Raw genomic sequence first — 20,535 nt, forward strand, 5'->3', positions numbered from 1 at the left:
CCCTTTCTGCATCCTTTGACTCTCACTGTCCTCTGTCCCGACTGGCTCGGTCCTCTCCTACTGCTCCGTGGCTGAGTAACTCACTAAGTACTCACAGAACACAGCTGCAGTCATCTGAGCAGAAATGGCGGAACACTCCATTTCCGGAGGACCTATCATCCTTTCACTCCCTCCTCTTCCTCTGTATTTACTGTTAAAGCCGTTTTCTATCAATCAACATTTCAAGTCTCTGCCTCCAACCCTGGGAAACTGTTCTCCAGGGGTTGGAACCGGTTCAGGGAACAGAACAGAAAACCAATTTTTTCGAAGAACAGAATCAGCACTGGAAATGAAAGTGATATACACTGTTCCAGAAAATAAAAGTTATTTGAAAGCAAGGAAACCAGTTAGTCACTCTGTCACTCAGAAACGTATTCCAGTGTCTTATTTTAGCATAGTCTATTAGCCTACTACTGACGTTACAAGCGTGATTCAGTATTTAAGAAGAGAGATTTTTTTTTTTTGAAAAGAAAGGATTAACTTTTTCAACGCTGGTTGAGTATACTACATTTCACATTAGATTTATTCACTTCAAAAAGGTAAGACGTGTTTTTATTTTAATTCTGGCGCCGCTGTGCACACACAAGCTTGTTAGCTATCTAGCTAGTTTTGAAGTTCAATGACATTCAAAATTCTTTCATAGAAGCCGGTCCTACGTAGGTATAATTCTGTGGGCGTAATTCAGATAATGCATGTCATAACAACAAGATGACCTCCATCCTCTCTCACTCTCTCCCCACTGCAAAATTTCAGTCACATCTCTTGCCCTACACTTCTCTGTCCAATGCATGTAAATAGCTTGCCCGCTCCATAGCAAGCTGCTCTATCCGCACTGATTGTGAAGTAATTTAATGTTGAGCTAAATGTAAAAAAAAATAACAGAAAGGAACAATTCAACCTGTCAATTTTGGGGGTTTGAACTGGTTCATAACTTTGTTTTAGTGCTCGGAACAATGGAACGGAACAAATAAATATAGAATTAAACGATTGGATAATTATTTTGGTTCCAACCCCTGCTCTTCTCCTCTTTTTCCTCCTTAATCCTCCACCTCCTCCATCTCTCAGCCTACTGAGTCCACTGGCCTCACTCACACAGTACTACCCTACGCCTTGACCTCTTTCTTCCCTCTCTCTACAGATGAAATTCTGTGACTAGTGAAGTCTGGCCGCCCGACAACCTGCCCACTTGACCCCATCCCCTCCTGCCTTCTCCAGACCTCTCTGCAGACCTTCTCACTTCCCTCATCAACTCATCCCTGACCATTGGCTGCATTCCCTCTGACTTCAAGATGGTCAGAGCCGCTTCCCTCTTCAAGAAACCAACACTCAACCCATGTGACATGAAAAACTATAGACCATTATCCCTTATTTATTTTCTTTCCAAAACACTTGACAGTGCTGTCTATGACCAACTCCTTTGTTATCTCTCTCAGAATGATCTTCTTGACCCTAATCAGTCAGGCTTCAAGGAGGCTCACTCAACTGACACCACTCTCCTCTGTGTCACATAGGCTCTCCGCTCTACCAAAGCGGACTCTCTCTCCTCTGTTCTCATCCTCCTAGATCTGTCCACTGCCTCGCCACCGTTATCCATCAGATCCTTCTCTCCACCCTCTCAGGACTGGGCATCTCATCTCATCCTGTGTAGTCCTGTGTCTGCACCATGGGTTCGTACTACAGGGCTCAGTTCTAGGCCCTCTCCTCTTTACACCAAGTCACTCGGCTCGATCATAACCTCACATGTCCTCTCCTATCATTGCTATGTGGATGACACTCTACTACTTTTCTCATCCTCCCTTTCTGATACTCAGGTGGCAACACGCATCTCTGCGTGCCTGCCGGACATCTCAGCTTGGATGTCAGCCCACCACCTCAAGCTCAACCTCGATAAGACAGAGATCCTCTTCAATTCCAATGGGGGGGCAGGAATAGCTAGTAGCAGTAGCTAGCATGCCTTAGTTAGCTAGCCTGGTTAACATGCTTTTCAGTGTTTATCTAACCTTGTCTTTACAGTCTCATAGAACCAGATCACTGAGGCGAGCCGGACCCTTCTTTGATCAAGTCTGGGAAATTAGGAAAGTGGCACTTTACCAAGGCAGGCACAGAAGGCAGGGTGTCCTGGTTCAAGCAAGGGCAGCCTGAGCATGCACCAAGCCGAGACATACAAAACAACAAACATGAGTATCTTTTGTTGATATGGTGTGACCGGGCGCATGGTCGCTAACCTGAACCCGGTTTGTTGGCCTTTGTCGTTTCGTTCGCGTTAGCCATCTCACTCATTGCTATAGCCAGGCTTAGCAACCAGAAGAATAACTAATTGGTTGCTAGGTAGGAAACTATGAAAACAAAATACAAACTCTAGCACAGAACGTCCAAAGGGGGGCTCAACCACAAAAGGAGAGATTAGTTGGAGCAAAGTTTGATAGACTGTTTGTTTAAGTAGCTGAATTGTTCTGCTCAGCTCAATGTGAAGAGCAGAATTGAAGGAATGAATCAGAGCCTCAGTGTTATCACCTGTTGAAGGCGGGGCTTCTAGCGAGGCACGGCTTTCATTTGCCTTGTCAGGCTTGATTGTAAGTTCTTCAGTCGAGCTCGTGAGAACGCGACTCAACATAGTTCTGTGTTCTACTGAGGTAGCCTAGCGGTGAAGTGTGTTGGGACAGTAACATTGGTTCGAATCCCTGGGACGACAAGGTGGAAAAATATGCTGTTCTCCCAATAACGACTGCTCCCTGGGCATCGATGACGTGGGCGTCAATTAAGGCAGCCCCCGTAACTTTCTGATTCAGAGGGGTTTGATTAAATGTGGAAAACACATTTCGGTTGAATGCATTCAGTTGTGTGTCTGACTAGGTATCCCCTTTCCCCTGAAAGGGAACAGATAGACAGAAAGGAGGAAAGTCTATCATTTGGGTCAAGTGACTTGCGTCTACCCCTCCTGGCATGTTCATCATAAACCATGAAGCATCAATGTCTGACGAGATGCCAGAGATGACACCTTTAATCTGTGCCTTACTCCACTTAATGAGTCAATATTTTTCTCAGCCACAATGCACGTATGATTTTGATTTTTAGACCAATGAGATAAAACAGAATAGAAGACAGACACAAAGAGAGTCAAGGTGATGAAACACATTTTAATCTAATCACAAAAGTACAGAAATATGCAGTAAAATTGAATAGACCTACTTTACAGAAATAACATGGAAGCTCCAGGCTAATATTTATTGCCATGAATAAACAAAGACCTGTCATCAAAATCAAAGTTTGGTTGATTTAATGTAGCGAAATCAAAGAGCAAACAATGCTAAATAGGCATAGCCAGTGGCTATTTTGATTAATTGATTGTAATCATTAGAGCATGATGATGGGGGCAAAAGAAATATGTATATAATGGACAAAAAAAAACATTCAGGGACCTACCCAGAGCAGGGCAAAATGTAATACATATGTTGATGTTTTTTCTCATCTTGGCCTGGACCGATTCTTATAGGATTGTCATCCAAAGCATCAGCAAGACACTTCCAGCAGCAGAGGTCACGACCCAGGAACTGCTTCCTCTGGGGGACGTGTTGTAGTTAAATGGCTTCAAGGGCCCAGCCTGTAAGGATGGATCACTCCTGCAACTCACTGAAAGAGTAGCCGTCATGTTGCGGATGTTTCCCTCATACATGGTGTAGTTTTTCTGTAGAAGGAACAAACATGACATGGATGGAGAGGATGTTTTGAAATGACAGCATGAGCATTTACATTTTTATTGAGTGGATGCTTACATTGACATCTATGATGAACCCAATCTGAGGGACCGTCTTCATTGTGGCCTCATGCACGGCAGTAGACGACTGGTCCCAAGCTGCAGTCTTAAACATCTCCCCAATGTCTCTGTGGGGCACACACAAAGTCATTCTGGTTTACATGAAACAACTTAATATAATATATGCCATTTAGCAGATGCTTTTATCCAAGCGACTTACATTAATATGATTTTACTGCTCTAGGGATGTAATTATTCTTTGGATTACCTTATTTACTATTATGTATTGATTTACTTATTATATTTTTTTTCACCCTTTATGTGATGTGCAATGCAGAGAACGCCGGAAGAAGAATTATCATTTAATTACCACAGTGATTTTTTGTAATGTTAGTTTTTGTATCAAGTAATCCCATAAGGGATGGGTTGCCAATTTGACACAAAAATAAAATTGTATTCATTCATTTAATTAATTAATTAATTCATGCAGTCATGCGTAACTAGCCACTAAAACAAACAGGCACAGTACCAGTCTAAAAATGTAAATGTGTGGGTGTAAACTGTGACAATGTGAAGGCTCTTACTGGTTGACTGTCTTCCCCATCATGGCCATGTATGCATGCATGTCAGGGTGGCTGCAGCAGCTGGTGACGGGGATGGCTGGGTAGTAGAAGACAAAGGCTAGACACATCTCATCAGTGGTGGCAAGCCCTAACTGTGTGATTCCTTTGCGATTGGTTGTGTTATAGGTGCACTCCACAACAATCTCATCGCCCTGCAGTGGGGAAGAGATACTGCTTTAAGAAAGATCTAATGACTAACAATACCACTCATCCATGACAACCATTTGAAATACAAGAAGTACATGGATGCTTACTGGTTTGATGGTCTTAATATTTCCCAGATTGGTGGCCTGCTGCATCTCAAAGTTGAAGTTCTCATCCAAGCCCAGGAAGTCAATCTGCTCTCCATTCCTGTGGAGGTTAGCATCAAGAGCAGTGGTGAGAGTGAAGAATCATCCAGAAAGATCATCAAAGCTTATCGCTAATTATCCAGACAATGACACCACGTATTGGTCATATCATAGGCTGGTATCATGATCATATTTTGGGGTGTCCTCTCTCCAGGGACACAACTTTGGTTTTAGAATTGGGGGGGGACATATATATATATATATATATATATATATATTTGTTTGTTTTTTCCAGTCGGATAAACACTTCAAACAGCCTACCCAACCACTCGGAGGCGTCCGCATGGTCCTAAAGCGCACCGATATGCACTGTTTTGTATCACATTCCAATGATAGAACTGGGGCGGGACAAAAATGCAATTTCAGAATGTCCCAGGTAAAGTTGCGACCCTGCCGCTCTCTCTCACCTGATGTGGCCAGCTTGCACCTTCCTCCCAGCCAGGTGAGTGTGCAGTGCCACGGAGAACACAGAGAGGTCAGGGACAGGGTCAGGCAGGATCTGGGGAAAGCCAGAAAGCAGGGTCATTTTGAGCAAAATCCTGTTTTGTTGAAACAGAGATGGCTATGCATAATATACCAGAAAGGAAAGAGTTAGCTGGCTCTTTCCTTTTTTGATGACAATCTGCTCTACAATGTCATCAACATCAGCCATCCTTCTTCATTCTAGTGTCAAAGGGCACTGAGCGTACGTCTGAGAAGTGTGATGTGTTACAGAGGCCGTAGCTGTGGAATGCTGGTGCATTGGGAGGGATAGTGTAGCCCCAGCCAATGGCCACCATTAGGCCTGTAGTCATGATGCCCACATCATGCTGCCTGAGCTGGGCAGTGTAGTACAGCCTCAGGCCTGAGCTATCCCTCCGGCCTGCAGGGGGAGACAGAGGAGAAGACGTGATGATGGGGGCTTTAGATGATCACTAAATTCAATCAAAGTCCTGGAGAACCTCAGGGTGTGCAGGCTTTGTTCTGTTCAAGGACTAGCACATGGTTCACCTAATCATCAAGATTGGCACAGGGTAAACCTGTTAATCCTATAATAGTGGATTCGAACATTTTAATTACTAGCTAGTGAATGGTTACCTGCTTCTTGGGCCAGGTTGTTGTAGTGGATTTCCAGCCTGTAGAACTCATCATTATTCTGTCCTCCAATAGGGATCCCAGCTATTTCTGGAAGCTCAAAAGCCTGGAATGGAGAAGACAATGTAGAGACAGAGATCAGACTAGCATGTGTGTCCATGCATGCATGCGTGTATATTAATGTTTTCAGAAGGGGGCAGTCTCTCACCCCTCCTCCCACCCCCCAGGCAGACACCACTCTGATGCAGTCCTCCCCTGATCCTTCCGTGTAGCATTTCTTCTCATAGGTCTGGTTCACAGAGGAGGGGCAGCCATAGAGAAGCATGTGGTGGACCAGGTCCAGGTGCTCAATCACCGGCTCAATCTGAGCGACAGGGAGAGAGAAGGAGGCATAGAGAGAAGAAGCAGGGAGAGGGAAGAGATGACTCCAATGACAAACTTATGATGTAATTGCAAAATGATTAGACCATGAAATGATAGAGGGCTCATTTACCCGATAGATATGATTTTTGCCGTTGAGCTTTGGCACCTTCATGACCTTGCAGTGGTAGTATGTACGTTCGGCAGGGACAGTAACCTGCAATGGAAGAAGGACTACTGTGTTAACGATGCAGTCCGGGATCGTAAGTACAACAGATTTGTAACATATTGTATGAATTGGATTCATAACCTATCATACGAATTGCAAAAAAAATAACAGATGATAATAATAATTTGCAGGACATAACATATCATACAAAATGGATGAGGTAGTACACAAAAAACAGGGACCCATCTTGGCTCGTGAGCACCACTTTCAAAACTACTGGCTGAAATTATACAGAAGTTCTGGAGCATCACTTTAATAGTATAAGTGTTGCCAGTCCATTCTGTTCCACAGTCACATGTTGTAGACTAAAGATACCACCTCCTGTATATTCAATATCACAATCTTAATTCAAATTAATTTAATTCATTCATCTTTGACCTGTTCCACCCCAGGAGTAAAGTAAAATATTTTACTTCAAACTAAAAGTCCTGCTGTGCCTGATCTAGAGGAAATAGATGACCCCCCTTCAGGACATGAGTGTGAGGTCACTCTTACATTCTCCCCCACGAAGTCTAGATAGTTGCTGTCTGGGGGGCTGGATCTGGGCATGAACTTGAGTAGATTGACCTCCTTGGTCCCCCTTCTTTTGGCATGGTACCTTATGTCATCAGACGTACCATAGGCATAGATCAGCTTCACTGGACTGTCCTATGAGAAGAGGGGGATGGAACAAAACAACATCAATTGACATAAAACATACAAGAGCACAGAAGAACAAAAATCACAGAGTGAAGACTAGGTGTGAAGAAAAGGCCTAGAAGCCAGTAGACACTTAGTAGGGTCTGCATCATTTAGTGACATTGGTGTTTTGACACTTGTTATGTCACCATTGTCTTTATTAATGCTGTTTTTGTGAACCATCTAGGGTTACAACTGCTCACTTTGAAAATGTTTGCCTGCATCCCTGTGTATAGGCCATTGTTCCAATCACCGGATTATTTGTGTTGAATTACTCTAAATAAAATAATCAGTAGGTGCATGTAAACCAGAGATGGTCTCCAGAGTGCTTTCAAACAGCAGGTACATTAGATTGAACACACTGAACAGAATATAAATGAATCAGGGGATTAGGAGGAAACTGGAGCTTTGCATGGAGGCCTGTAGTGAGATTATGAGAAGATGTAAAAGTACAAACAATGAAGCACAACAATGAAATGCCAGACCACAATAGTGTAAAAAGATTCTGGTCCAAACAATGGAACGTATCACACCTTAATCTAGGCATTGAACCATGGGAACGGCCATAGGAGCAGATCCTATTTCTCAGGGGTGTGAACGCCTAAAGACCATACCATTATTACCATGGCAACAGATGGGGAAGGATATTTTGGCCCACCATCACTTGAGAAACTAACGAACTCTATGTTTGTTATAAAGAATATGTCAGAGCTACTAGGAGTACTGGGTGGATGGAGTCAAACGCAGAGAGCAAGGTTAAGGAACGTGGATTTATTTCCAATGCACAGGGAAAAAGATCATGCCCTAAAACATACGGGCGCATGAGAAAAGAAGTCCAAAAACACCGGACTAAACTGTTCAGAGGAAATACAAAATCCACTACACGATCCAACACCAACATAACAGAAAGTAAGCCCGCACAACAGCCAGCGGGCTACCTAACCTTATATAGCCTACCCACCAAACTAAACTCAAAACAGGTGCACCCAATCAGCCCAAACTAACAGAAACAAAAAGGAAAGAATCGATGGCAGCTAGTAGGCCGGTGACGACGACCGCCGAGCTCCGCCCGAACAGGAAGAGGCACCATCCTCGGCGGGATTCGTGACAGTACCCCTCGAGGACGACCCGGAGGGCGAGGCGCAGGACAATCCGGGTGGCAACGGTGGAAATCAGCCAAGAGGGAAGGATCTAAAATATCTTTCCCCGTTACCCAGCACCTCTCCTCCGGACCGTACCCCTCCCAGTCAACGAGGTACTGCAGGCCCCTCACCCGGCGTCTCGAGTCCAGAATAGCTCGTACAGCGTACGCCGGGGACCCCTCGATATCCAGAGGGGGCGGAGGGACCTCCGGCACCTCACCTTCCTGAAGGGGACCAGCTACCACCGGCCTGAGGAGAGACACATGAAACGAGGGGTTAATACGATAGTAAGAAGGGAGTTGTAATCTATAACACACCTCGTTTATCCTCCTCAGGACTTTAAATGGCCCCACACACTGCGGCCCCAGCTTCCGGCAGGGCAGGCGGAGGGGCAGGTTTCGGGTCGAGAGCCAGACCCTGTCCCCTGGTGCGAACACAGGGGCCTCACTGCGGTGGCGGTCAGCGCTCCTCTTCTGTCGCTCACTGGCCTGCCTGAGAGAGGCCTGGACTGCCCGCCAGGTCTCTCTAGAGCGCTGGACCCACTCCTCCACCGCAGGAGCTTCGGTCTGGCTCTGATGCCACGGAGCCAGGACCGGCTGGTACCCCAATACGCACTCAAATGGCGACATGTTAGTTGAGGAGTGGCGGAGTGAGTTCTGGGCCAACTCTGCCCACGGGACGTACCTTGCCCATTCTCCAGGCCGGTCCTGGCAATACGACCTCAGAAACCTACCCACTTCCTGGTTCACTCTTTCCACCTGCCCATTACTTTCAGGGTGATACCCAGAGGTAAGGCTGACCGAGACCCCCAGACGCTCCATAAACGCCCTCCATACCCGGGACGTGAACTGGGGACCTCGATCAGATACGATGTCCTCCGGCACCCCGTAGTGCCGGAAGACGTGGGTAAAGAGAGCCTCCGCAGTCTGTAGGGCCGTAGGGAGACCAGGCAATGGAAGGAGACGACAGGACTTAGAAAACCGATCCACAACGACCAAAACGGTAGTGTTCCCCTGAGAGGGGGGAAGATCAGTCAGGAAATCTACCGATAAATGAGACCATGGCCGTTGTGGAACCGGGAGGGGTTGTAACTTCCCTCTCGGCAGGTGCCTAGGAGCCTTACTCTGTGCGCATACCGAGCAGGAAGAGACATAGAGTCTCACGTCCTTAGCCAAGGTGGGCCACCAGTATTTCCTCCTAAGATCCCGCACTGTTCTCTCAATCCCCGGATGACCCGAAGAAGGTAGTGTATGAGCCCACCGAATCAAACGATCACGAACACCAAGCGGTACGTACCTAAGGCCAGTTGGACACTGGGATGGCACAGGTTCTACCCTTAACGCCCGCTCGATGTCCGCGTCCACCTCCCATACCACCGGGGCCACCAGACACGAGGCTGGAAGGATGGGAGTCGGATCGATGGACCGGTCATCCGTGTCATAAAGACGTGACAGCGCGTCGGCCTTAGTGTTAAGGGAACCTGGTCGGTAAGAGATCGTAAATCTAAAACGAGTAAAGAACATGGCCCACCTAGCTTGACGTGGACTCAGTCTCTTCGCCTCTCGGATATACTCCAGATTTCGGTGGTCAGTCCAGATGAGAAAAGGGTATTTGGCCCCCTCAAGCCAGTGTCTCCACACCTTCAGGGCCTTTACCATAGCTAGTAACTCCCGGTCCCCCACATCATAGTTCCGCTCCGCCGGCTCCAGCTTCTTTGAAAAGAAAGCACAGGGACGGAGCTTCGGTGGCGTGCCCAAGCGCTGGGATAGCACGGCTCCAACACCAGCCTCGGACGCATCCACCTCCACTATGAACGCTAACGAAGGGTCCGGATGCGCCAACACGGGAGCCTCAGTAAACCTTGCCTTCAACTGGTTGAAGGCTCCATCTGCCTCAGCCGACCACCGTAAACGCACCGGCCCCCCCTTTAGCAGTGAGGTAATGGGTGCCGCCACTTGACCAAAACCCCGGATAAACCTCCGGTAGTAATTGGCAAACCCTAAAAACCGCTGCACCTCCTTTACCGTGGTTGGAGTCGGCCAATTACGCACGGCGTTTACGCGGTCACACTCCATCCTCACCCCCCGAGGTGGAAATGCGATAACCCAGGAAGGAAACGGCTGGTTTGGAGAACACACATTTCTCAGCCTTGACGTATAGGTCATGCTCCAGCAGTCGCCTAAGCACCCTGCGCACCAGGGAGACATGCGCGGCGCGTGTGGCAGAATAGATCAAGATGTCATCAATATATACTACCACACCCTGCCCCTGCAAGTCTCTGAGAATCTCATCTACAAAGGATTGGAAAACGGCTGGAGCATTCTTCAACCCATACGGCATGACGAGGTACTCATAGTGGCCTGATGTGGTACTAAACGCTGTTTTCCACTCGTCTCCTCCCCGAATACGCACCAGATTATACGCGCTCCTGAGGTCCAGTTTTGTGAAAAACGCGCTCCGTGGAATGATTCCATCGCCGTAGCGATCAGAGGTAGTGGATAACTAAATCCCACTGTGATTGAATTTAGACCTCGATAATCAATGCACGGACGCAGTCCTCCCTCCTTTTTTCTCACAAAAAAGAAACTCGAGGAGGCGGGTGACATGGAGGGCCGAATGAACCCCTGTCCCAGAGCTTCCGTGACATATGTCTCCATAGCCAACGTCTCCTCCTGTGACAAAGGGTACACGTGACTCCTGGGAAGTGCAGCGTTCTCCTGGAGGTTTATCACGCAATCCCACCGTCGATGAGGTGGTAATTTAGTCGCTTCCTTCTTACTAAAAGCGATAGCCAAATCGGCATATTCTGGGGGAATGCGCACAGTGGAAACCTGGTCTGGACTCTCCACCGATGTGGCACCGATGGAAACTCCCACACACCTACCTGAACACTCATCTGACCACCCCTGAAGAGCTCCCTGTCGCCAGGAAATGAGGGGATTGTGAATGGCTAGCCAGGGAATCCCCAACACCACTGGAAACCCAGGTGAATCAATAAGGTAAAAACTGATCTGCTCCCTATGATCCCCCTGGGTTACCATGTCCAGCGGAATCGTGGCCTCCCTGACCAGCCCTGACCCTAACGGTCGGCTATCTAGGGAGTGCACGGGAAAAGGTGGGTCTATCTGCACCAGCGGAATACCCAACCTACGGGCGAGTCCGCGATCCATAAAACTCCCAGCTGCGCCTGAGTCGACTAGCGCCTTATGCTGAAGAGAGGGAAAAAACGCAGGGAAAAAAATAACCAAAAACATATGACCAACAGGGAGCTCTGGGTGAGTCTTGTGCCTACTCACCTGAGGTGGCCGAGGAGTATTCCGCCTGCCATCCCGACTCCCAGATGGACTCCTCCAGCACCGGTCCGAAGTGTGTCCTCTCCGGCCACAGTAGGTGCAAGAAGAGCCACCTCCTCCGGTCCCCCTAGATGCAGCTCCTCCCAACTCCATCGGAGTTGGAGCGGGAGGGCTGGGAGGTGGAATGGACAGGACCCCCTCTGAACGCCCGCGGGCAGCTAGCAGGTTATCTAGTCGAATCGACATGTCGATCAGTTCATCTAGAGATAGTGTGGTGTCCCGACAAGCTAGCTCCCGACGGACGTCCTCCCGAAGGCTACAACGGTAATGGTCTATTAAGGCCCTGTCATTCCACCCCGCACCAGGAGCCAAGGTCCGGAACTCTAAAGCGAACTCCTGGGCGCTCCTCGTCTCCTGTCTCAGGTGGAATAGACGCTCACCCGCCGCTCGGCCCTCTGGTGGGTGGTCGAACACAGCCCGAAACCGGCGGGTGAACTCTGCATAATGGTCCCGAGCTGAGTCTGGGCTGTTCCATACCGCGTTGGCCCAGTCCAGGGCTCTCCCCGACAAACAGGAGACAAGGAGGCTTACACTCTCTTCCTCCGAGGGAGTCGGACGCACGGTAGCCAGGTAAAGCTCAAGCTGGAGCAAAAATCCCTGGCAACCAGCCGCTGCTCCATCGTACTCCCTCGGGGGGGTGAGACGCAATGAGCTGGTCCCAGCCGATGACCCTGTGGGAGTGGGTTGTGTCGTCTGCAGGGGAGCTGTAAGGGGCGTCGGGAGACCACTCCTCTCCCATCGTTCCATCCTCTCCATCATCTGGTCCATCGCTGATCCGATACGATGAAGTACAGCTGTATGATGCTGGACACGCTCCTCCATAGTTGGGAGAGGGGTGGTCGCGGCTCCTGCTGACTCCATAGTTGGTGCGGGCTTCTGTCAGAGCTACTAGGAGTACTGGGTGGATGGAGTCAAACGCAGAGAGCAAGGTTAAGGAACGTGGATTTATTTCCAATGCACAGGGAAAAAGATCATGCCCTAAAACATACGGGCGCATGAGAAAGAAGTCCAAAAACACCGGACTAAACTGTTCCGAGGAAATACAAAATCCACTACACGATCCAACACCAACATAACAGAAAGTAAGCCCGCACAACAGCCAGCGGGCTACTGTAACAGTCCTGACCTGTTTTATGTTGTTTTTTATGTGTTTATGGTCAGGGCATGTGTTTTGGGTGGGCAGTCTATGTTATCTGTTTCTATGTTGGTTTTGGGTTACCTGGTATGGCTCTTGATTAGAGGCAGGTGGTTTGCGTTTTCCTCTAATTAAGAGTCATATTTAGGTAGGGCGTTCTCACTGTTTGTTTGTGGGTGATTGTCTCCTGTGATGTCTTCGTCGTTGTCGATGTTATTCACTTTCGGATCTGTTTGGCTGTTCGTGTGTTTTGATGTAACGTTCCTGTTCGTGAGTTTACGTTTGTGATGTGAGTTTATGTTCAGGTTCCGTTCTACGTCGTTTTGTTATTTTGTAGTTTTGAAAGTGTTTTGTTTTGTTTCGTGTTGCTGTCAAATATATAATAAAGATGGCATATTTCCCTGAACCCGCATTTTGGTTAGAAGATCCTTCTCTCCTCACCTCATCTGAGGATGAGGAAAGCGACAGCCTTAACAGAATCACCCACCAACAAACAGTGACCAAGCGGTATGGGAATGCTCGACGGAGCAACAGGAACTTCTGGACTTGGGAGGAGATCTTGGACGGTAGAGGACCTTGGGCTCAACCAGGGGAATATCGCCGTCCAAAGGAGGAATTGGAAGCAGCGAAGGCTGAGCGGCGCTGGTATGAGGAGGCAGCGCGACGACGCGGTTGGGAGCCCGTGAGTAAGACCAAAAAATTTATTGGGGGGGGGCACACGAGGAGTGTGGCAAAGCCGGGTAGGATACCCGAGCAAACTCCCCGTGCTTACCGTGGAGGTAGAAGGCGTCGTACTGGTAAGACACCGTGTTATGCGGTAAAGCGCACGGTGTCCCCAGTACGCGTGCTTAGCCCAGTGCGGGCTATTCCACCTTGCCGCACTGGGAGGGCTAGGTTGGGCATCGAGCCGGGTGCCATGAAGCCGGCCCAACGTAGCTGGTCTCCAGTACGTCTCCTCGGGCCGGTGTACATGGCACCAGCCTTACAGGTGGTGTCCCCGGTTCGCCTGCATAGCCCAGTGCGGGCTATTCCACCTCGCCGCACTGGCAGGGCTACGGGGTTCATTCAACCTGGTAGGGTTGGGGAGGCTCGGTGCTCAAGAGCACGTGTCCTCCTTCACGGTCCGGTAGACCCGGTGCCACCTCCATGTACCAGTCCTCCGGTGGCAGCCCCCCGTACCAGGCTGTCTCTCCGGGTTCTCTCTCCTGCTGTTTCCTCCTCTCCAGCGCAGCCGGTGCCTAGACCACGCACCAGGCTGTCTCTCCTTCTCCTCCCTACAGAGCTATCTGTCTCCCCAGCGCCATCTGAGCCATCCGTCTCCCCAGCGCCATCTGAGCCATCCGTCTCCCCAGCGCCATCTGAGCCATCCGTCTCCCCAGCGCCGTCTGAGCCATCCGTCTCCCCAGCGCCGTCTGAGCCATCCGTCTCTCCAGCGCCGTCTGAGCCATCCGTCTCCCCAGCGCCGTCTGAGCCATCCGTCTGCCATGAGCCTGCAAAGCCGCCCGTCTGCCATGAGCCTGCAAAGCCGCCCGTCTGCCATGAGCCTACAGAGCCATCCGCCAGACAGGAGCCGCTAGAGCCGTCAGCCAGACAGGAGCCGCTAGAGCCGTCAGCCAGACAGGATCTGCCAGAGCCGCCAACCAGACAGGATCTGCCAGAGCCGCCAACCAGACAGGATCTGCCAGAGCCGCCAACCAGACAGGATCTGCCAGAGCCGCCAACCAGACAGGATCTGCCAGAGCCGCCAACCAGACAGGATCTGCCAGAGCCGCCAGCGAGCCATGAGCAGCCAGAGCCGTCAGAGAGCCATGAGCAGCCAGAGCCGTCAGAGAGCCATGAGCAGCCAGAGCCGTCAGAGAGCCATGAGCAGCCAGAGCCGTCAGAGAGCCATGAGCAGCCAGAGCCGTCAGAGAGCCATGAGCAGCCAGAGCCGTCAGCCTGCCATGAGCGTCGAGAGCCGTCAGCCTGCCATGAGCGTCGAGAGCCGTCAGCCTGCCATGAGCGTCGAGAGCCGTCAGCCTGCCATGAGCGTCGAGAGCCGTCAGCCTGCCATGAGCGTCGAGAGCCGTCAGTCTGCCATGAGCGTCGAGAGCCGTCAGCCTGCCATGAGCGTAGAGAGCCGTCAGCCTGCCATGAGCGTAGAGAGCCGTCAGCCTGCCATGAGCGTCGAGAGCCGTCAGCCTGCATGGACCTGCCAGAGCCGTCCAGCCAGGACCTGCCAGAGCCGTCCAAACAGGACCTGCCAGAGTCCTTCAGCCGGGATCTGCCCCTTGTCCCGGTGTTGCCCCTTGTCCCGGTGCTGCCCCTTGTCCCGGTGCTGCCCCTTGTCCCGGTGCTGCCCCTTGTCCCGGTGCTGCCCCTTGTCCCGGTGCTGCCCCTTGTCCCGGTGCTGCCCCTTGTCCCGGTGCTGCCCCTTGTCCCGGTGCTGCCCCTTGTCCCGGTGCTGCCCCTTGTCCCGGTGCTGGTCCTTGTCCCGGTGCTGCCCCTTGTCCCGGTGCTGCCCCTTGTCCCGGTGCTACCCCTTGTCCCGGTGCTGCCCCTTGTCCCGGTGCTGGCTGTTTATTTAGGGGAAGGTAGTTTTAGGGTGGTCAGTGGAAGGGGTAGACAGAAGAGGGGAGTGACTATGGTGGTGTGGGGAGAGCGTCCAGAGCCGGAGCCACCACCGTGGTCAACTGCCCACCCAGACCCTCCCCTGGACTTTGTGCTGGTGCGCCCGGCGTTCGCACCTTGAGGGGGGGGGTTCTGTAACAGTCCTGACCTGTTTTATGTTGTTTTTTATGTGTTTATGGTCAGGGCATGTGTTTTGGGTGGGCAGTCTATGTTATCTGTTTCTATGTTGGTTTTGGGTTACCTGGTATGGCTCTTGATTAGAGGCAGGTGGTTTGCGTTTTCCTCTAATTAAGAGTCATATTTAGGTAGGGCGTTCTCACTGTTTGTTTGTGGGTGATTGTCTCCTGTGATGTCTTCGTCGTTGTCGATGTTATTCACTTTCGGAGCTGTTTGGCTGTTCGTGTGTTTTGATGTAACGTTCCTGTTCGTGAGTTTACGTTTGTGATGTGAGTTTATGTTCAGGTTCCGTTCTACGTCGTTTTGTTATTTTGTAGTTTTGAAAGTGTTTTGTTTTGTTTCGTGTTGCTGTCAAATATATAATAAAGATGGCATATTTCCCTGAACCCGCATTTTGGTTAGAAGATCCTTCTCTCCTCACCTCATCTGAGGATGAGGAAAGCGACAGCCTTAACAGCTACCTAACCTTATATAGCCTACCCACCAAACTAAACTCAAAACAGGTGCACCCAATCAGCCCAAACTAACAGAAACAAAAAGGAAAGAATCGATGGCAGCTAGTAGGCCGGTGACGACGACCGCCGAGCTCCGCCCGAACAGGAAGAGGCACCATCCTCGGCGGGATTCGTGACAGAATACATTTATTTAGGTTAAAAGGGAACAACTCTCAAACCCGGCTTAGGTTGCTTAGATATTTGTAAAATAACCTTTTATGAATAGAAATAGTCAATCATGATAACGGAACATGATCTTCCTCTTCAATCCTTTCAAGACTTTTAGTACAGATTACTTGTTAACAGTTTGTGTCTCTGTGTGAAACAGTTGACTTACGGTGATGTGGAAGTCTTCCTCGTCACAAGACTGGATGGACCTCCTGAAGGTCATGGTGGTTTGACCATCTGCTTCGGTCAGGGACAGGAGGGTGTAGCTCTGTTTCTTATCCACCAGGGGAAATGAGTTCCCTGTGGCATGATAATCCTGAAAGAGAGACAACACAGAAATACTGAAGTTATCTGGAGTCTATATGAAGGTTAATAGAGTTCTGTGTTATTAAACAAAAATGTTGTGGCGTTTCTGAAGGAGCAACACATTCACAGGTAACTTTAATGAGTCATTTAATCTTCCAACGGTTTGCAGGTGTTGAAAACCAAAACACCTACAACTCCTTCTTTGGGTCGGCAGGTAGCCTAGCGGTTAGAGCATTAGTCCAGTAACCAAAAGGTTGCTGGATTGAATCCCTGAGCGGACAAGGTAAAAATATGTCGTTCTGCCCCTGAACAAGTCAGTTAACCCATTGTAGGCTGTCATTGTAAATAAGAATTTGTTCTTGCCTAGTTAAATAAAGGTTTAAAAAAACTCCATATGACTAGATCAGTGTTCCCCAACAGCGCACATTTTTGCTGTAGCACCCCAGACAATCACACCTGATTCAACTTTTCAACTAATCAAGTTCTTAATGAGTTGAATCAGATAAGCTTGTCCAGGTGTCACGATCGTCTTGCTGTGAGAGATTGGACCAAGGCGCAGCGTGTGCAAAATACATCTTCTTTTATTAAAGAAGAGAGAAAAACAAACAAGAAACGAACAACTATACACGAACTAACAAAATAACAAAACTGACGACCGTGACGCTATACAGACAGATAGTGCTGACACAAACACTACACATAGACAATTACCCACAAATGCATGATGCCTATGGCTGCCTTAAATATGGGTCCCAATCAGAGACAAATGAAAGACATCTGTCTCTGTTTGAGAACCACTCAGGCAACCATAGACATACCTAGAAACATACACTCAACCATAGACATACCTAGAAACATTCACTCAACACAAACCCATACACTAAACCCAACACCCTCTTTACCATATAACCACCCAAAACACAAACATTCCCCATGTCACACCCTGACCTAACTAAAATAATAAAGAAAACAAAGAATACTAAGGCCAGGGTGTGACACCAGGGCAACAACAAAAATGTGCTGTTGGTGGTACTTGAGGACTGGAGTTGGGAAACACTGAACTAGATGATCATGATTACTGCTACTACTATAGCCACTTTACTGTTACAGTAGCCTACTTCTATCCCTACAATATAACTACTGCTATTCCTGCACGTAACAGAACAACAACTACTACAATACATTACCACTCATTCTCTTGTGTCTAATACTAATGATTAGAAACTAGTTAATAATAACAGGTTAATAGTTTAGATACCATGAAATAGGTGCCATTTGGTCCGACCCCTCCCATAACGATGTCCGATGCAGCCATGCCTCCATTTGGGCTGAACCCGAATCCCAACCAGCCAGTGGTCTTGACGGTGAGCTGGAACATGATGGTGCCCTGGACCTCACTGAACCCCCACTTCAGAATGACGTTACTGTCTGCGTCGAGGTTCTCCATGAAGGGCATGAGTGTGTCCTGCTGTGCCCCTGTCCCTGGAGGCCAAGCCAGGAGCAGGGAGAGGAGTAGAGGGATCATACTGTCTTGTCACCCACAGATAGACCCTGAGACCTCTACCTGATGAGAGACACACACTCCCAAACAAACAGCTGTCTAGCTACGGAGCACCGCTAAGATTCTAATACACACTCACTCACTCACTCACTCAAACAACAGAGTCCTTCAGGGTCATTACACACTCACACTCCCTAGCTCTAACCTTTCTGAGATGTTCTCTCTCCTTTTGCCACCCTCCTCTCCTCCTCCTTAGTCGTTCCTACCTCCTCCCTCATATAAACCTGTTCCTACACAAATGACACTGTCAGTGGATTACTGGAAGTCCTGAGTCTGGAGTCATATTCCGTAGGAGTGATATATGATATGAGGAGGAGAGGAGGGATGCCTTTGTTTTGGAGTTGGAGAACAGGTGAACAGTTCTGTAGGTTTTGATCCAAAAGAATGGAAGGAATCCCAACAAACATGTTCACATTGGGACAATGCACCTTTGCTCATAGGTTCCACATTACCCCCCAAGGCATGAGCCGAGTGTGGGAAACCCATATCTGGTGATGGCAGCCCCCATCTTTTCTCAGTAAACATTCACACCAAAATTCTGTACATTGGCACTGTACAGAATTCCGCCTCCTGGACATTATGGGCATACAGTGTTTCTAGCCTCTGATTGGCCAGTTGGTCCGACCCATGCTCTTACAAGGTTATAAATAGATCCCAGTCCCGGACCGTCCTTTGTCGCTGTGTGATTTCTTGTGAGAGCATGGTCAGACTTATGCCTTTGGGATGCGTAGAAAAACAGTTCACTATTGTTGGTAGCATTGTTATTATTGCAGTGTGTGCTAGCTTAGCTGGGTTTATTTAGTTAATCCTTGTTGTTATTGTGTTATTGTTACCTTCAAAACAAAGTCGTTTGATATTGGGGACGCTGACGTAGATAGATGAAGTTAACAAGCTAGCTATTTTCATAATTATTTCGATCATGGTATATGGCGTTGGTATTTGCTAGTGTGATATATTACTGGTTCACTGATTTGGCCATGAGAATGTTGTCATAGCGTTGATATTTTACACGGCAAACTAAATTGTGTTAAGCCATAAGCACAGCTGGTTCTCTAACAACAACTAGCTAACTCAGGAACGCTTAACTCCGTTCTCTTATATTGAGGCGGTTCGGAAAGTATTCAGACCCCTTGACTTTTTCCACATTTTGTTACGTTACAGCTTTATTCTCAAATTTATACAATAATTCCCCCCCCTAATCAATCTACACACAATACACCATAATGACAAAGTGAAAGCAGGTTTTTAGAAATTGTTGCAAATTAAATCAAATTAAAAACAGAAATACTTTATTTACATGAGTGCTCAGACCCTTTGCTATGAGACTCGAATTTGAGCTCAGGTGCATCCTGTTTCCATTGATTGCTATATAGAGTAGGCAGACAGGCATTGAGGCATTCAGTTACTGTTCGATTGAACATTAGGCTGGGCAAAACGAGTGACCTAAGCGACTTTGAGTGCCAGGCGCGCCAATTCCAGTATCTAAGAAATTGATGGCCTCCTGGGCCTTTCACGCACGACAGTGTCTAGGGTATACAGAGAATGGTGCGACAAACAAAAAACATCCAGTCAGCAGTAGTCCTGTGGGCGAGAAAAGCTTGTTGAGGAGAGAATGGCAAGAATCGTTCAAGCTAAGAGGTGGGCCACAAACAGGAAAATAACGGCGCAGTACAAGAATGGTGTGCAGAATGGCATCTCGGAACACACAACTCGTCGGTCCTTGTCACGGATGGGCTATTGCAGCAGACAACCACACCAGGTTCCAGTCCTATCAGTTAAAAACAAGAAGAAGAGGCTCCAGTGGGAACGCGATCACCAACACTGGACAACTGAGGAGTGGAAAAACATCCCCTGGTCCAGAGAAATCTCAGTTCCTGTTACATCATACAGAGTCAGGATTTGGCGTAAGCAGCTTAAGTCCATGGCCCCATCCTGCCTGGTGTCAACAGTATAGGCTGGTGGCGGTGGTGTAATGGTATGGGGAATATATTCCTGGCACACATTAGGTCCCTTGACACCAATTGAGCAACGTGTCCATGCCCCAAAGAATTCAGGCTGTTCTGGGGGCAACGTGGCCGACCCGGTACTAGATGGGTGTAATTAATAAACTTGCCACTGAATGTATATCAATATAAGAGAACAGAGGTGAACATTCCTCAGCTAACATCTAGCTAGTTAGACCTGTTTACAGTGAAGGGTCCTGAGGATCCCCATTGTTTTTTGTTGTATACTTGCCTGTGAAAGTGATTATCTAACTAACTCACCGTTTGAACAGTTTGTTGGTGGGTGGAGGAGGAGGTCTTTTGTAATATTTTAGCTAAAACGGTGTTGCAGCTGGTAACGAAAGTACATTATTATTTCTGTTACAATCATATACATAACATAGCTATCCATAGCCTACACATTTGTATGATAGCTAGCTAGATCTATCCAGCTGGGCTGTTGGATAGAGCTTCAAAGGGAAGCACAACCGAGAGCTGCC

At 48.5% G+C, this 20,535-nt stretch overlaps 1 protein-coding gene across 1 annotated transcript; it reads right to left on the bottom strand.

The window, feature by feature from the left end:
- Nucleotides 1–3,214: 3,214 nt before the first annotated feature.
- Nucleotides 3,215–18,232, bottom strand: moxd1l (monooxygenase, DBH-like 1, like). Its single transcript, XM_055885167.1, has 12 exons — nt 17,751–18,232; nt 16,356–16,502; nt 6,925–7,077; nt 6,334–6,417; nt 6,049–6,204; nt 5,844–5,946; nt 5,456–5,628; nt 5,174–5,265; nt 4,671–4,767; nt 4,378–4,568; nt 3,813–3,921; nt 3,215–3,724 (listed from the first exon to the last, which is right to left on the bottom strand). Exons 1-12 carry the CDS (start codon nt 18,015–18,017, stop codon nt 3,527–3,529), a joined length of 1,770 nt encoding a protein of 589 aa, XP_055741142.1. The 5' UTR covers nt 18,018–18,232; the 3' UTR covers nt 3,215–3,526.
- Nucleotides 18,233–20,535: the final 2,303 nt, after the last annotated feature.

The sequence above is a fragment of the Salvelinus fontinalis genome, chromosome 27 (genome assembly GCF_029448725.1).
Source record: "Salvelinus fontinalis isolate EN_2023a chromosome 27, ASM2944872v1, whole genome shotgun sequence".
Taxonomy (NCBI): Eukaryota; Metazoa; Chordata; class Actinopteri; order Salmoniformes; family Salmonidae; genus Salvelinus; species Salvelinus fontinalis.